This window comes from Oryzias melastigma, linkage group LG12 (assembly GCF_002922805.2).
Source record: "Oryzias melastigma strain HK-1 linkage group LG12, ASM292280v2, whole genome shotgun sequence".
Taxonomy (NCBI): Eukaryota; Metazoa; Chordata; class Actinopteri; order Beloniformes; family Adrianichthyidae; genus Oryzias; species Oryzias melastigma.
The window spans coordinates 12,716,302-12,733,971 of record NC_050523.1 but is presented as its reverse complement, the minus strand read 5'-3'; the positions used below and the strand labels follow the sequence as shown (position 1 = coordinate 12,733,971).

Sequence of the window (17,670 nt, the reverse complement as noted above, 5' to 3'; positions counted from 1 at the left end):
GGAAACTGCATATAATTGGGTTTAAAAATATATATAATATATATAAATATATAAAAACAAATATATAAAACAAAAGTCTGCAACAAATTGCGATTTTACTAACACATTAATAGTTGCATACAATCAAAAAATAACTAGTTTATGCTATTTTTTCCCCCCACACAGACCATTACTCAACACTGCTTTGTTAAATAATCATTTATATTAAGGTGGTGACTTTATGTTTACTTCATGTATTCCACATCTTTCAATCCTTGACTGTTGTAGACAGATGAAGCTTAAGTCAGTTTTTGTGCAATCAACATAAATATTTTGAGCATTTATGATTTCTTTGCATTAATCTATTATAAAGGGAAAAGTACAGGTACTCTAAATGTAAGATCTGACTGATTTCTGCTTTTATTTAATCAAGACGAAAAAACAAACAAATAAAATAAAGTTTTAAGTTGTGAGCTGCACCAAAAAGTATAAGGAAACACATCTTTTTCAGCTGCATTCATGTGCAAATACACTAGCTGTGTTTTAAAAATAAATAATAAAAAACTTTAAATTTAGGCCCTAACACTCTGTAAGTTGGGATGCATGACTCCTGTGTCAGACTGGTATCTTCCTAATCTCCAACATGTTCACATGCAATGCAATTTTACTTGGTCTGTCTTTAAGATGATTTTCTACAGTGCAAAGCTGTTTAGAAAAAACACATTGAAGACTTCCAATAAAAGAGTGTCAAAATATTGTAAATGGACAAAACTTATATAATCTAAAATGCAAAGTGTGTTATATTCAATTAAACACACATGTGTAAGCGCAGAACTGAAACAGTTTGTGAATTATAATAACCTCTTATTCTCCACTTTCTACCTGCTGTGAAATCTGACAACTACATCTTTGAAACATCATCACCACAATAATGGTAATAGGATTTATTTATCATTTATATTTGGTTTTCCTCACATCACAATTACATTTAAGAAAATAAATCCTCACAGAAAATAAAACTACAATATATATATAGGTAAATGTTAGTAAATATTTTCTATAATTAATTCATAAACATTTAAGTAACATATAATTTACTTGTCACTCATAAAACATCCTGTTTTTCACTCCTTTTGCAACTGATTTTAAATATTTTATTTCTCCATTATCCAAAGCTACAGGCTGATAAATTGTGTTTTGCATTTATAGCTGATTGAACATCTCAATATTTTTTTATTTTATTTTTTTTGCTTATTAATGATAATAAATGTTAACAACTGTGTATTAATAAAAAAAAACATTCAAAACATTAGAAACCAAAGGTTGCTTTGACCCAATCATTTCTTTTAATAAATGCATAAATTATATTTTTTAAATACATGAGTTCAAATGGCTTTGTTTGTTTCTTTGAATGTTTTCTCCTTTTAAATGTATAAATAAAGTCATTTTGAATTAGCTGCATTGCTAGAATAAGGCTTTTCTTCCCCCTTACACAAAGTGTTTGTATTTTTTAACAATTATATTTTCTACAATTCTCCTTGGAAAATGTTAAACTAACTTTATGAATCTATCAAACACAGCAGCACTCCTCCTCAGACATTCATCTCTCACATGAAAGGTCAGCAGCTCCTGCCTGGAGTTTCACGAGTGGACAAAAATGTTGCGTTCAGGGCCGCGGGGTTTCACGGTAATTACTCCGCTTCAGTGGGTTTAACCATGAGTCTGTAACCCGTGACGGTCATGAGGGGTTTTTGTGACCCTCTCTGGTCTTTCAGGAACCAAGGCAAAATATTTCAGTGGTGAAAAAACCCACACAGCTCCCTGGATTCTGTCTTTGTGAGGAGGCGTTCGAGAGGAGGACGGTGACTCCGCAAATTATCCGATTTGGTAGGAACTTCTTGAATATTCTATATAAAATAAATGACGCACTTTGATTTTTACTAATAAGGTTTTATTCAAAAATACACAAACTAGCTTTATATTTCAAAGTAAATGCGAACAAAGTTGGCAGACTTTTAAAGCTTTACACCTGCTACATTTTGAATAGAGTCACATACTTTTTTGAGTCTAATGTGGAAAATATATAAACAATAAATTGACATTTTCAATAGGTGTCGGATTTATTTGTGATGGTTCAAGTTCCAATTCAGTAGTTAAAGTTGCTGCTGTTTTGAAAAAGTAAAAAATCAATAAAAAGTAATGCCAAGGATTTTTTTAAATCAAAAATATTGACTCAAAAAAGTAAGAATTCTACCCACTTAGTTATCAGTTATTTGCAGAATGAAGATTATACGGTGTGTACCCTATGTGTGAAAATTACACTTGATTAAAAGTATGGCAAGTATACTTCCGTAGTTTTGGAAGTATACTAGCTGATTACTTCTTCAGACTAAAGATTTAAGTTCAAAAGATAGTATTTAAGAAGTAAAAAAGTATAATGCCTCACTTTTAGTACAGATTAAGTATAATTGTAGTACACTTAAATAGACTACTTTTTTGCTAAGGGTATGTTGTTTATAATCAGCTTTCTGGTGTCTTTTAGCTTGATGTTAGAAGTTTAATTAAGTATAGTACCAGATGGTTCTGAAGAAAAAAAGTAATTTCGTTGTAATGTACTTGCACTGTTACAAAGACAATAAATGCTTCTGATACAGTAATAGACTAAGTATTCGTGTATTGTAGTACACTTAAATAGACTCCTCACTTTCTCCTAAGGGTATGTTGTTTTTTTCAGCTTTCTGTTGTCTTTTAGCTTGATGTTGTGCAATCACACAGACGGGATGCCTCGTGGAGACTTCAACATTTATTTCACCAGTGGTCGAAGAGGAAACGTCAGAGCTGAGGAGTAAGGCTTTTATTTTGAAGATCGGGGAGATGGAAACAAAGCAGGGCTTTTGTGTGTCCTCAGGTTCAGGCTCTGCTGCTGAAGGTTAGAGGTGAATTTGTTTTGTTTCCCAGGGCTGTAGGCATTGCTCTGCTCGTGGTCCTCCTTGCAGGCCTCCTCATCCTCGGCTGCTGGTACTTCAAGAAAAGAAGTGGCTATAAAATCATCCGGGTGAGATGATCCCATCTTATTTGATGAAAGGATTCTATCAAATGTTTTATGAAAATTACATATTTAGTGTCAATATTATTGAATAAATGGTGTTTTCATGTTTTTTCCTCCTAAAGACCCCCAGATCAGGTTCTCCAGGTTACTCAGGAGGTCACTACTCAGAGGGAGGACCCTCAGCTGATAACAAGATGGCTCTCACAGATTTTGGTAGCTTTCGACCTGTGGTGAGTGATATAAACAGAAAGGTTTATTCTAAATGCATTGCTTACTTTATGAAATACTAATTTTCCTTCTTTTTATAAACATGAAAGCTTTAACTTTATGTCCAAACAGAGTGTTTTTGTTAGAAAGAAAGCCTCAGAGTTATTACTGTGTAAAGCATGTGAAGTTGATTCAACTCAACGAAGGCCTCAAGGGGATTATTATGTCACCAGACTGAAGGGATTAAAAATCGCCTCTCCCAAGGGAAGAATGGGGATCCAAGTGCAAGAACATCAACTATTTGAATATTACAATGAATTTCATATGTGTAAAGAGGAAGTTTTGATATTGTAAACAAAAAAGCTTAAACATTTTCAAACGTTTATCCAGCAGAAGAGACAAAATACTTTGTAAATGGCTGATTTTAATGCATTTATTTCTTTTTTGTTAGGTTCCTAATGCTCCTCCGGCCTATGAAAAGATTTCTTCAGCCCCACTGCCTCCACCCTACTCTCCCTGAACAAGGAGTACGGCCTGTCACCAACACAGAAAGGGGAAATGCTGAAAAACAAACTCTGAACTTGATTTGGGATTCAGTAGATCGTTTTTGAGATGCTTCCTGATGCTTGTTAGCTACACTCAATAATACATCTATGACCTCTTCTTCACATCCTTTATATCTTCTTTTGTTCTTTAACAAACAATAAAATGCTGTGTAAGAGTTGAATCTGCACAACCACAGTTGTTTGGAACAGTTGCAGTCTTTATTTTCATGCAGAGATGTCCAAGGTTGCTCAATGAAAATGTACCTATTATTATTATTGTTTTTTTAAAAAAGCTATATGGTAAAAATAAATAAATGTGACTCCAAAACTTTTTATGAACCTAAATGTAGTAAAAATGCATCTATTCATCCACATTTCTAAAAGAACCTTAAATGTAGTATTTAAACAAGTATTTAGAAAAAAAGAACACAGAACGTTGAGTTTTTCAAAATGACATTAAAGCAGACTTGTAAAAATGACTAGTAAACCAGGTAATACATCTTCAAGCAGTATCTAATTACAATAAAAAGATCAAATTCAAAACAACTTGAAATGTATTTCACCTTTTTTTTCTCCATCTTGCAATTACTGGCCGCGAAGTACATTTCTGAATGCCAAAAACATTCAAGCCAAGGCAAAAGATCCATCATATTACAATGTAGCCTCAGGAAAGTCTGACAAAGCAAAACATTCTAGCAAAACAATATTTTAATTAGAATATGAAAGCAAGTGCATTTTAAATGCAGAATGAATCAAACTATAACTGAAGGCTGCTATTTTTATAGGCATCATACAGGATGTGAACCCTGCAAAAGAACAAGTAGCTGAAAACTATTTCCCGGCTCTCGTTTGGATGGCTCCGTCTCGTTAGGGTGGATCACTTTGTGTCTGCTTGCTGAGACTGTAAAGTGGCTTCACGTGTCTTCCGAGCGCCAGTGGGACTGTTGGAAGAAATCACTGGTGCATCCAGCTCTGCTGGACTGACCTGGCACTGAACAGTGCCCAAAACAGCACCATCAGGACTAATGAGGAGCTTCGATGCTCCTCCGGTAAGGATATCCAAGGCTGAGGCGCCTACAAAGTGTTTTCCGAGTGCCTGGTTGGTCCCCGTGACAAGCGGTTGTTTTTTTGTCAGCAGTGATGTGATTGGTTGAGCTGATGAGATCATTGTAGAGGTGCTTGGTGGAGATGCAGGCACCACATGTACATTTTCAAAGGTGCGGGCAGTGCTTCCAATTGGTGGAACAGTAGCAACGGGCAAAGTCTGCATCCTAGACACAATAGGAGGGACAGTCACTGTTGGTACAACTTGTGTCTGTGTTCCACCAATCATTGGCAGCGCTACTGGCATCAGTTTTTTAACTGATGTGCTTCCAAGGCCAATGTCTACTGAACCTTGTAGGTGAACAGCAGATGGTGTAGTGATTTTAACTGCCATTTGTTGAGGTTGTAAAGTCTGGCTAAGGGTTGCCATCTGCTGAGCAGGCAGAGAACAACGAACAGCTGGTGAGTTTGTTACATCTGGCGAAGAAAGATGGGCAGGAACTGTTAAAATAGGCTTCAGTAGGGCACCCACCGGTAGACTGGATAATATAGGCAATGGCGATAGAGTTCCGGACAGTTTGGATAAAGGAGCGGCTACTGCTGAAGATTTGGAGGTTGAACAGATGGAACTACTCAAAATTGGGGAAACAAAGGTTGGTTTGCTCAGTCTTGCTGGAGAAGACGCTTGAGGTGTTGGAACAACAGAGGGTACTGTAGCATTACTGGGATGAGCAGGAGGTATGCGAGGAAGGGCGGAGACTACATTTGTAGTACTGGGTATCAGTGTTGATCCCAGACTGTGTGTTCCTCCAAGTTTAAACGATGAGATTTGAGGAGTGCCATCTTGCCACTTTGAGTCAGTGGTTAGTAAGGAGTTTGTTTCTGGCAACTTTGCTGCAGTTTGAGGTAAAACTGATGCCAGGGAGCTTACCACTTTGGAAACGGCTGATGGTCCAGTGCCAGTAGAACCAACAACAGGCACTTGCGGAGCAGGGCTAGTTATGATAAAAACATGACTGCCTGGACCCAAACCCTGGGACGGGACGACAAAGCGTGCATTGTTTAGGACAATCTGTGTGCCAGCAGTAAGTGGGGTAGAGGTGTTGAGGATTATCCTCTGCTGGATCGTGCCAGGATCAGAGGTGGAAGACTGAGTGCAAGTTGTTGATGCAATGGGAAGCGGGGTTTGGGTTTTAGTCTGAAGAAATTGTGAAGATGCTTTCATACTCAAGGGATTACTGTTAGTAACAAACTGGGGTGTTGGGCCTGTGCTACTTCCAAAGGGAGTGGTTGTATGAACAGAACTGGTAGACAGTATACTTGCAGGTGTGCCGAGGTTGTTCCCACTCATGTTGCCCGCAGGTAGGGCAGTTGCATTAGACGTGGAGATCTTTTTTGAGGAAATCACTGATATGGATGAGATACTCTGGGATGGAGAGCTAGTGGTTAAAAAGCTACAAGTGCCAAGCTGGATAGAAGAGCCTGTGGCTGAAACCACACTCGTCACTGAGACCAGTCCAGTAGTGGTGGTGGAAGTATAGGAACCTGTCCCTGATGCTGAATTAGAAGAAAAATGTGACGGGGCACCAATATTTTGTCCAATAGAAGTCGTCTTTCCTGTCAGCTGGTTTTGAACCCCTAATGAGACAAAGATAACATCTAATTAGTGTTTATTTTAATTGAAAATACTTTTTTATAATAAAAAAAAAAAAATACAGTCTTTATTGGATCTTTACTACGAAACACAAGCAGCTCAAATTATTCTTCTGCTGGTTAATGAGAATTTTGTGTCCAAAAAAAAAAGAGGTGTGTTTGAGTTTGAACAGAGTTTTAAATTGCCCTTCCTCTCTACATTTGAATAAGATTTGAGAAATGTTTCCATTTTATTATGACAATTCAAGGCACACTGTCTAGACCAGGGGTCTGCAACCTGTGGCTCCGAGCCACATGAGGGTCTTTGACCCCTGAATTGTGGCTCTCATGGGTAAAGAAAAATAAAAATGACTTTCTTTTTCAAATTTAAATAGCGATGCAGCTTCATCAAAGTCACACTAAAACATTTTGAAAGATTTTTCAGAGCCTTTTACCACCAAAAATCAATCAGTGTACAGCCAGAATTCATACTTAGGGAATATCGGATTATAAGGCAAATTTCCTATTGATGAAAAATTTAAGGATTTTAGGTGTCTAAAAAATACAGTATGGGTCACTTAATTCTGCTTTATGAATTTCTGGCCGACATGCACCAACGATGGTAAAATAAAATAAATAATTTTTTCTCACTGCTAACATGACACTAATTATTTGCTGCATTAAGATCATCAAATATGGTACAGGGTGTCTTATTTTTATGTCTGGCAAACCTCAGACAAAAGTTATAAACTATTTAATTTTATTTTTTTTTAACAGCCATTTTTTCTTTATATTTACGTTTAAGTAATACCAAAAAATGTATGTTCATCAATAGCTGCAGTAGCATAAAAAATAAATTATCCTCTTATTTTTTTAAAGGAGAGTTTGTGGCTCCTTCTGTAATGTATTCTTGTGGTATTTTTCTGATGGAGGATTATTAAGAAAATTAAGCTCACAATTGTATTTTAGAGTATTTCTTTATGGTAATCGTTGTGAATCAGGAGCAGATGGAAAAAAAATGTTGTTTGAAAAAGAGCCTTTTTGTCACATAGAAAATACGCTAAGTGGCCAACAAGCTCCCTGCTTTGAGCTCTAAAGCTGCAGTCACAGGGAACACGATTTGTGCATCAAATTTCCATTGGATGCTTCTCCTTTAAAGTGACGCAAATTTGCTGATTAACGCCCCAGAAGTTTGTCGGAAGAACTACCACCAAATGTTTTTTTTGCCTGATCGCTACATGGAGTGTTGTCTGTGTATCTCACTTACAATGTATGGAAGAACGGGATGATATTTAGAGATCAGTTTTTTATTTTTATTTTGGAGAGTTCTACAAAGCTCACCAAAGTTCAAATTTTTTAACTTTGTATGCGCCACGCCCAACTATTACAATGACGCTCATAAAGCTCCATGTGCCACTCCCAGTTTTCAAATGGCGTTTATACATTGAATTAACATTGAAACTCAATGCCCCTGATTGCATTCGGTGTGAGTGCAGCTTTAGCAACTGGGAAGGGAGAGGAGGTGTGAGGTGATCCTGCCGACAACTCAAAGGTGAATTTCTAATTAAGTACTGCCGCTCTGCAGAAACCATGTCCTTAAAAATGACTGCGTTTTTGGATTTTGGTAGAAAATTGCATAATCATAAATAAAAATCATTGGGAACGCTTTTACAATTGATCAAAAAATAATCTGTGTGGGTAAGTAATGCAGATCATCTACTTTCTGAATTTTAAATTGAATATGCTGTTTTTAATCGTTTCCCCCCCCCCATTCTTTTCTGTTGGGTTAGAAGAAAATAAAACTCAAAATATACCAACTATATTACAAAATCTGCTTTATAATTTTATAAACTTAAATAACCAAAACACTAAATAAAGAAGGGTTAAAAAATTAACGGACTTACCTGAGGACAGAGCAATGTTCTTAGTGTTGAACGATGCCTCTGAGCTGATGCTGGCAACAGGCAGAGTTGGACTTGATCCCATCTTTGGAGCCTGACTTAAAAACGAAGTTGTCGACGTCCACCCACTGCTGCTGACTCCTATCACCAGCTTTGGAACGTTTCCTGTTAAGTTGGTGGATGAGGGCTGGGGGACGAAAGTGACCCTTGTACTGGGAACTGGTTTTGTGCAGGAGGGTGGGCTCTTTGGAGACACTACAGTCGGCTTTGATGAAGATGGGGAATTGACCAGTATATGCTTGCTTGCACAGGATCGCTCCTCTGTGCTGGTTAGTTTCACACCAGTCCTCCTTGTGGTTTCTCTTAGGATTGATTGGGGATTACCAGAGCTACTAGTTGATGAGGCAACAGGGTTTTTTGACGTTGATACTGCCAAACAAGAACCAGCAGCAGACTGTAACATTTTTGCTTCAACTGCAGAACCAGCAGAGGAACCGGAATCTTGACTTGGAGCAACAGCAGTGCCTTTAGCCTGATTTACCAAGTCCTTAACAGGAATGCTACTTGGGTCTCGCATATGGACAGAACTTGTGGCAGTGGATGGAACATCTGACAACAACTTTTGGGTCATTGGTGCACTTGTTTCTGTTGAGACACTGGTGGTGGAAGCCTGAAAAGTGGACGGGTCAGAGAGAGTTGATGCCGTTTTGGATATGAGAAATGCTTTAAACTGAGGAGAAATAGTTATGACTGGACATGTGGGAAAAGACCCAAGTGCATTTTGGTCTGAGGAGGTCTGGACTTTGACAATCCCTGTGTTACCTCCTCTAGTTGTAACAAGAATGGATTGCGAGTCGCGAATACACACAGTCTTGAGCTCTTGTTTAGGGTCTGTAGCCTTAGCCATCTCAGTAGAAACTGCACTGGAAATAGTAGTGATGGGAGAAGGGGCTGAGACACCAGCCATGCTGGCTTGGACATTGAAAATTCCCTTAGATCCTCCCTTGTTTAGACCTCCTTGAGATAAATTAGAGAAAACAGGAGGAGTCTTCATTGTCTTAGTATCTTTTAGCGGGGGCACCCGCTGGACAGGGATCTTTGTCTCAGGAATGGTGAACCCAGACACATCAGTGGATATAAAGATGGGGCTGGTCACTTTTGAACCTCCAAGGTGAATACCCTTTGAGGAGGACACCTTTGCTTCAGGTTTTTTAACGAGAAGGTTTGATGGCAAGATCACCAACTGCTGGATCTGCTTTTCTGTAGGGTTCTGGTCCACATCAGAGCTAATTAACGTGTTCATTGAGATCCTTTTGTCCTTCCTTACAGCGTGATCTGTTCCTTCACCCATCTTCATCACTTGGACAGGAGTTTTTGGTTCGGCTTGGGATGGTTTGGCCTCCAATGTTTTTGTGATTCCTGCCTGTCCAAGAATTTGTACATTTTGTGGACTTTGGGTCTTTATTTGTTGCAGGTTCTGCTGAGAACTTGTTGAGCAACTTTGTGCATTTGAAATGTGGGACATGACTGACACGGCAGGAGAGAGAGAAACCAAAGGTCTTTTGCTTTGTCCATCTGACAAGGAAATGTTTTGGACATCAGGTGGTCTTTTCATCAGGGTTACTTTGTTCCCAACACTCTTGGCCAGCAGGGTGGGGATGGGAGTGTAACCCTTAGGAAGTCCGCTGGTGGGGTGGAGGATGGGAGATGTAGTTGCCCACTGGTTTGCTGAAGTGAGCGGAGATATCGAGTCTTTAGAAGTAACGTTAGGCATCTCTGAGCAGCTCAGATGGGGTTTGAGGTGATTCAGAGGCATGTGGGTAGCCGTTTTTTCAGCATCAAACTCTCTGGTGTTTGCTAAAAAACAAAACAGAGATGGTTATAAAACCCATTTATAAAATAGCTGAACCATTACCTTTGAAATTGTAATAAGCACAAAATTACTCCAGGACATGAATACAGTCTTGGTTAGTTATGCATTGATTTTCAATACCTACCTTCTAAGACTATTAAAAAAAAATAGCACATATACAAATGTTTTTTTAAACTTAAGTCATCTTAAAATGTATTTGTCTGCATTGCATACACCTAAATGTAAATAAATAATACCAGGGAGGCCTATACCAAGGTGTTTTTTCTTTTAATCTTACCTCAGTTTAGACTGTGAACATTTAAAATTAAGCTCACAAGTTGAAGGTACTTTCAAAGTCTTTCTTGTAGGGTTTTTGTTTTATGCCGTTTCTGAAAAACTCTTAAGGTCAAAGGTCCAATACATAAACATTTTTTACAAAAATTCACCAGATAAGAGACCATTATTTTTATAAACTATTATATAAATTACAATATAATAATGCAGACCCACTCAAATGAACATGTTCTTGTTTTCTCATAGTAGAGGACCCATTTAAAAGAATTTTTGATTTCTGAGTATTTCTTCTTTCAAATCCTGTTGGATCAGAAAACCGAATGCTAGAAAAAGCTCAGACTAATGACACAGCTACTGAAATGGGCGTGGCAAAGTCTCCTCCTGGCCCGGTCACACTGAAGTGTGCAAGACATGATGAGTGTTCAACACTCATGCTATAGCGAAATGCAATTCTGGCTCAAAACTGTCTATTAGATTGAATTCACTGGTAGATGACTAGATCCAGGTACGTGTTTCTTTTCCTTGCCTAAGCTGGCTTCTGGCTTTAAATTGTAAAATAGCTCAGATATTGCTCACATTTTTGTTGCACCAGTAATGACAGGTTGAGGTTGCGAGGGGCTGTAAGCTACTGGGAGAGCATGTAAACAAAGGGATGATGGGCAGTGTGGGCAGGCTTACACCACGCCAATGGTCCTGCCATCAACTCAGAGGTGAATTTCTAATGAATTAGTGCCCCTCTGCAGAAAATACACCATTTTAAAATGTATTTGGGGTAAAATTTTTAATTTAAAATCCATATTTATCATCAGAATTTATTTTAGCAAATAGGCTTAAATTTGGTTCCAACTCTCAGTGTTTTGATCTTTGCTGAAAGTACCAGTAATCTACTCCTCTTTTTTTTGCCACAATAACAAACGAAAGAAAGTTCTTGCTCTGGATCATAGTCCAAGTCATCTGGTCTTTAAGAATTGACACAAAAAATAGATTTCTGTGTCTCTTTAACTTAGATGAAAGATATCTGTCATCAATAATACTTAAACATTTTACTCTTTGCGACTTCCAAGAGTTCCAATCTAAACAGCAGAGTCAGCAATGTTTGAGAATACTCAAATTCTTCATTGTATTGGCTGAAAAACCTCTAATCTAACAAAACAAAAAACAACTGAAAACAATATTTTGTTTACAACTTGCTAACCAGATGTGAATGTTTGTATTGGCGTTTTACTCAAATCACCTCCACTCCAAAGGCCTCGTGGTACATGTTCCATTTCTTCCTCCTTTAATCTTTCGCACAGATTCCTCTCCGTAGACATTTCTTCATCGTCGTAGTCGTCGTCTGACGACGATGATGAAACACACTCCTCTCGAATAAAATTGTTGTATTCTGGATTCCTTTTAAAGTCATCAAATTCTTTCTTCAGACGTAGCCTGAAGAAATACAAAATAATTTGGAATTTATGATGACATTTTCTCTGTGGTAAACAAATGGGCCTAAAACTACACAAGATTAGCAGATAAAAGACAAACTGTTATCTATTCAAACCTGTTTCTGTGGTAAGCCTTCACAAGCTTGGGCTCCCAGGGAGTCAACTCATTCAAAAGTCTAATTAGAGTGCTGTGGAGATCCTTCACAGCTTCTCTCCTGTTGAACCACCGACCCTGTCCATTCAGAAAGAGAGGAAAAGCCAGTTAGTGCAATAAAAATGAAAAGTAACTATTGCAGATTTTACTGAGTTAGCAAGGATAACCTCTTACCAATCTTTTCTTTGTGCTTTCCAAGTCATCAAGCTCATCTTCTATCCTACTGATGAGCTCTCGCAGATCTCCAAGACTGCTACATACCAACTATATACCCGTGCAACCCACAGAAAAAAAAAATAAAAAATGCATAGAGAGGATTATTTCTCCATTGCAATATATTTTCATTTTAAGTACATACTAAGTGAGTATTACTGTTAGTACCTTAAATGATGACTCAGGCAGTGATTCAGCTTTAATTTTCTTCTCACATTCAGTTTCTTTTCCTGTAACTAAGATATTCAATTAGACTTTAATATGACGAAGAATACATTTAATATTTTATACATGTTTTTTATCCGTAAAAACTTGGAAATTGATCATATCCTTACCTGTTTTACTCTTTTTCTTATCTTTTCTTTTGGTTGTTGCAGAGACCACAGACTTGGAAGCCTTGGTCTGGAACGGCGCATCTTCATGCTGAAGTTGTTTGTGCTCTTTCTTCAGAAGCGGTTCCTCTGCGGGTTCTTTCTTGTGTTTCCTTTTTTTAGTCCACATTTTGTCATTCAGCAAGTCTTCCCTTGATTTTTGCGCATTTCTGGGGGACAGTTTTGTTGCCAGGTCTGATTTTTCACAGACACAAGCATGCTCCGCAAATGTGACACTTCCTGTTTTCTTTTTCCAACAATCTGAACTGGGGAGTGATTCGGTTCCATGAATGGGGCATGTATCTTCTATTCTTAGTTCCAAAAACTTAGGTGGGGAGCCCAGATTTTCAGAACATGCAGGTGACCTGCCTGTGTAGCTGTGCTCCCCCACATTCATGTGAGATGCTTGTGTTTCTTCTTTAATGTTATGATCCATCGAGGGTCTCTGCTCCCATTTGGACTGTTTTTTATCATCTAAAATGTCCTTATTTAAACCTGTTTTCGAATCGATTGCTCCAAAATGACAACTCCTTTTAAGGGGAATGGAGTTGGTATGTGTTTTTAAGTCTACTTTGGAGTCTTCACAGACCAAACCACCAGAAGACCCAGATTCGGACACATTTGTCATCGCTGCAGGCCACAAATGAATTTTCATTGCACTTTCTTCTGTGTCTCCATTCTCCGTTTTGAAACCTACATGAGTCTCGACTGTCTTTTTCCCATAATCTTCAGACTCCATGAATGTTGCATCACATGCTCCCCCGTATTTATTTGCCTCATTCTCTAGCCCTAGTCCAAACTCTACCCTTTTCACTAGTTTAGATGGAAAGGGAAATGCTGGGGGTGAGCTGGGCTGCTGGCAGTAGATTCTCAGATCTGCCCCACAGAAGTGTGGGAAATGTATGTAGGCATTTTCTTTGCTGTCATAGCCCAAAATAGACTCCCGACATTCGTGGATAGGTTGGGCCAACACAGTGTCCTGTACATCCTTTTGCGTCTCATACACGTGGTCGCAGAGTCCTTTCAGAAGCCAGACTCGCTGGTAGAAGGGTAGCAAGTGAAAGGGTCTATCCTCCAAAGGACTTTCCTCCCCTAGGACGCAAAAAAACTGATGGCAAAGTCCAAGCTGCTCGGCTCGATGTGGCTGATTGCGTGAGGATCCAACAGTTCTATACCAGCCCAAAACGCGCTGTCTTAACTCTGACTCCCAGCGGCGGTACGGCAGAGCGGGCCGGCGGTGAAGAGTGGCCCTTCGATGAGGTGGGGACAGCAAGGAAGACATAACTTTGGAGAGAAGGAGGCTGCATCTTGGCATTAGCAAACAACGCTCCAGCTCAAAAAAAACTATCTCAGGAAGGTTGAGGGCGGTCTGAGCGAGGCAGAGAAAATGCCCGATAGCAGGGAGTTCCCAAAGTGTATCCACCGATTGGGGGATAGCCTGCGACAGCAAGCTCTGCTCCCACTCTTCCACCTCCTTAGCTGACATTTCTCCTGCCTCTTTTTTCTCAAGCTCCCGTTGTCTGAAAAGGAAGCGTACACACGCTTCAGCCTCCAGTTTTCTATTTCATCAACAAAAGTAGCTCTTTGTCTTTTATTTTAAATATCCCCTCACCTTTTCTCCTCTTTAGCCCTCTGCTGCTCTTCCAGGCGTAGTGTCTGTACCATGACAGACTCGTGGCCTCCGACAGTAATTGTAGTCAGGCTGCGAGGAGCCAGTCTCCTTCTTGTGGAGGAACTCCCAGAGCCCCGTTCCTCGTCGTTGCCAAAACGCCCCTTTGAAGTCACAGTAAGAGTGGTCTTCTCTCGCAGTGGTCTATTATGATAGGTGGACAGGAAAAAACAACCAAGAATAAATAAACAGTAAGGAGAATATCACAATATGGTGCTTTGTAGGGTTGTGCATCATTTAAAAAGCAATACTACATTTATAACATTTACTATTTATGCAATGTACCGTAGTAAAAAAAATAAACACTTTGCAATGTTTTACATAGTTACATTTTAAAAATGAATTATTGCATTACTTATAAACAAAAAACAGATTTTACAATCTAGTGTTTTATAGACAGCTGAAAAAAAGAGTTCACATGTTGCAAGAAGCTCCTGGATGAGCTGGCATGGGATCATGCTCTATCGTGGGATAGGCTCCAGCAACCCCACGATTCCCCCAAGAGGGTTAAAGTGGATTAGGGAAAGGGATGAATTATGCTGGAAAATATATATAATCTATCAGAAAATACTGAAATTTTGAAGAATTGCAAATTAAAAATAACAATTCTGAAAAGTCACTGTTATGTTTTAACAAGTGTGCCTCTTGGCAGCACTAATGACGTGTGGTCAATATGAATTTCCATTAGTTTTTGCGCTGTTTGCACTCAAATATGTTCAGATAACATGAGCCTTTTATGAAAATGTGTATATAAGTGAGTGATCAATACCTGGACAGCAGTGTAAGCTTCTGCTCCAGCATGATTTCTAACTTTTGACCTTGTTTGGAGATCCAGTGATCCACTCCATGGCAGCGGTAGCAGTTCTCTAATATTTGCCTGAAGTCTCCAACAAACTCTGTGATGGTCTCATACTCCTTGTTGATAAATTTCTCCTTTATCCTCTGCAAGCACATGGACTGTCCAAGTTGTGACTGAACCCGGCCCTGGACTCCTTCAATTCCCTCTCGAGTCTCTTCATCGTCGGTGGGATGGAAGAATGGGCTGGTGAGTCCTTTGTACTTGTCAAGAAGTAAGCAGCTGAATATCTTATAGGCTTGCTGGACCTCATAATTCATATCCTCCTCAAAACTATTGCCGTTGGAAGAGATGCAGACCTCGGGCAGTAAAATGTCACTGTTGGAAAACTCGGATATTCCATTGTGGCACGCAGAAAGGTGATCCGCAACCCCTCCGAGCGCAGCTTCAGTTTCACAGGAACCGTTATGAAGACCATCTTCAGGTTTGACTTGGGTGGTGTCTCCAGAGCTGCGGTCCAACCACTTGGATTGTGAAGACATTATCCCAGAGGGAATTTCCCAAGATCCTGAGCGTTGGTTTACCAAAGCTAAGTCCTTGCTGTGAAGCTGGATACAAGATGCTGTGATTTGATCCGTCACATCCTGATACATGGTACAGGCACCTGAGATGGGTAACAGGTGCCAAGTTGGGTCAAAGTTACTTAGCAAATAACAATCTTACATTGTTAAGATAAATAAAAAGTCAATACACTATGCTAATTGTAAATAATCCTAGCAAAAAGCATAACAATTTGTTGATGTCAATGGCAGCTAGCCAAGGATGGCTTCAAAGTAATGGTTACACTGCTAGCCTAAGATGATCAAAATAAAACTTTATTTATAAAAACAAAAAAAACGCTTCTCATCTTTGAGAAGTTCTAATAGCTTTTTAGATAGAGTAAGCGTGATGTCACTGACCAAACCCAACGTGTAAACATATGTACTTACTTTGTTTATCTCCTAAATTTGAGCAAACTTTTGTTTACTTCGAATTATGTGCTACAAACAAGATGCTAGCTAAAGCAAGTTAGCTAATGCTACATTTCTACAAACTTTATTTAAAACTAAACACACACAATTACATGATAATAATATACATGTTTATTTTTGTGCGTGTGCAAATATTCATATATATAAATATGCATGTCTTTTTTACCATTTACGATATAATGGACAGCAGAAGCTAAACAAAGTAACCACGAACAGAATTTGGCTGTTTTGAAAACATACCTCGGCGTTTTCAGTGTCGCTCCTCATACGCACCGAGCAAGGCAGCTTTTAGCAAGCTTAGCTGCCAAGACAGCTTGCTAGCTCCGTTAGCTGACTATTGTCTCCAAGTTGAGGCCTGCAATTGCTACGTTCGTTGTCCATATTTTCGGAATTTCTAGTCAAGCGGACAGAAAGTCACCCGGCGTGATCATCTCGCCATCGCAAGGACCGTTGTCGGTGACAACAAGTGGGCTAATGAAGCGTTAGCCGAAGTCTCTGACTGAGAAAACAACAGTTCATCACTTGATAGCTATCCCGCTAACTATGTCCTCAAGTTGACAGCTTCTTCACAACACTCGAAAAGGTCTACAGTAACCCGATAAACAAAACTGCACCACGTGTCGCTCATTTTCAGGGTGCAGGCAGTTTTCTGAAGAGAATAGCCAATAAGTCAGTGTAATGTGAAGACTACTGAAGCGTCCACTCTTCCAAAGATGCTCTACTTCCACCCTGCGTGCTCTCTGACGTAACAAGCTGGTTCCGTGTCACCAAAATAATGTTAATTGTGGAGCAAATAGTTAAAATGTATCTCTATTTCCTGCGAGTGTTGTATTTAAGAATAAGTTATTAAAAAAACGAATGTTAGTGGGCTAAATGTGGGGAAGACCTAAACAAAAAATGAATTAAGAAAATATTATAAATAGTCTGGCACACCTTTCTGACCACCTTTTTTTTTTTTTTTTTTAAATGAGCATATACTTTTATTTTGTAGTAACGACTTGCAAAATGACAAAAAAAGACCAAAGTGACCAGTTTTCCCTTTGACCACTAGATGTCACTGTTGTCGTCTCCCTGATGGGGAGATAAATGTGGTGATTTTTTTGTGATTTATTAGCCACTTTCAAACAATGTATAGACTTTAATACAGATAAACCAAAAAGACAGCAACTTAGGTGTAATTGTCTATTTTATGCTTGCATTTATGCTTCATTTCCAAGGTAATGTATTCCTCATTGCTGGTGAAACAGCCAGGTGTGACCTGTTTAAAAACAAGTAGTGAGCCATATATAGCTGTATATACTTCAGAAATGGGTGCAGGAGACTTTTTCGAGAGAATTTTTCTTTTTTAAATCTGAACCTTTTTCATAATTTACAACCAGGTTTCATTTTTTTTTTAATCTTTGTTTCAATACTAATTACTCTCTTTTGCACCATAAACTGCAATTAAATACTGTTAATAATAAATTATCCAATCTGATCTATAATTATTTTTTAGCGCACTGTCAC

The 17,670-nt window shown here is 38.7% G+C and overlaps 2 protein-coding genes across 3 annotated transcripts; one reads left to right on the top strand and one right to left on the bottom strand.

Moving 5' to 3' along the window:
- Positions 1-1,185: 1,185 nt before the first annotated feature.
- On the top strand, positions 1,186-3,976 carry mlana (melan-A). 2 transcript variants are annotated; one of them, XM_024299205.2, is made up of 6 exons: positions 1,186-1,666; positions 1,755-1,866; positions 2,714-2,824; positions 2,938-3,034; positions 3,151-3,258; positions 3,687-3,976. In XM_024299205.2, the coding sequence occupies exons 3-6, from the start codon at positions 2,736-2,738 to the stop codon at positions 3,753-3,755; spliced, it is 363 nt and encodes a 120-aa protein (XP_024154973.1). In that variant the 5' UTR covers positions 1,186-1,666; positions 1,755-1,866; positions 2,714-2,735; the 3' UTR covers positions 3,756-3,976. The 2 variants fall into 2 exon arrangements, with proteins under 2 accessions (XP_024154973.1, XP_024154974.1); XM_024299206.2 differs by lacking the exon at positions 1,186-1,666 and having other exon boundaries at positions 1,689-1,866; positions 2,732-2,824.
- Position 3,977: 1 nt separating this feature from the next.
- On the bottom strand, positions 3,978-17,069 carry LOC112163072 (uncharacterized protein KIAA2026). Its single transcript, XM_024299201.2, has 10 exons — positions 16,405-17,069; positions 15,107-15,797; positions 14,281-14,481; positions 12,633-14,188; positions 12,466-12,533; positions 12,259-12,348; positions 12,047-12,162; positions 11,738-11,931; positions 8,361-10,214; positions 3,978-6,462 (listed from the first exon to the last, which is right to left on the bottom strand). Exons 2-10 carry the CDS (start codon positions 15,784-15,786, stop codon positions 4,658-4,660), a joined length of 6,564 nt encoding a protein of 2,187 aa, XP_024154969.1. The 5' UTR covers positions 15,787-15,797; positions 16,405-17,069; the 3' UTR covers positions 3,978-4,657.
- Between the last annotated feature and the right edge of the window lie 601 nt (positions 17,070-17,670).

Bases quoted from the DNA above. Each gene is read 5' to 3' on its own strand.
- mlana (XM_024299205.2), top strand. From the start codon at position 2,736: ATGTTGTGCAATCACACAGACGGGATGCCTCGTGGAGACTTCAACATT. The intron at 2,825-2,937 runs GTAAGGCTTTTA...TTTGTTTCCCAG, and splicing joins GGAAACGTCAGAGCTGAGGA to GGCTGTAGGCATTGCTCTGC. The intron at 3,035-3,150 runs GTGAGATGATCC...TTCCTCCTAAAG, and splicing joins GTGGCTATAAAATCATCCGG to ACCCCCAGATCAGGTTCTCC.
- LOC112163072 (XM_024299201.2), bottom strand. From the start codon at position 15,786: ATGTATCAGGATGTGACGGATCAAATCACAGCATCTTGTATCCAGCTT. The intron at 14,482-15,106 runs GTATTGATCACT...CTATCATAATAG, and splicing joins AAGCTTACACTGCTGTCCAG to ACCACTGCGAGAGAAGACCA. The intron at 12,163-12,258 runs GTAAGAGGTTAT...CTGAATGGACAG, and splicing joins AAAGCACAAAGAAAAGATTG to GGTCGGTGGTTCAACAGGAG.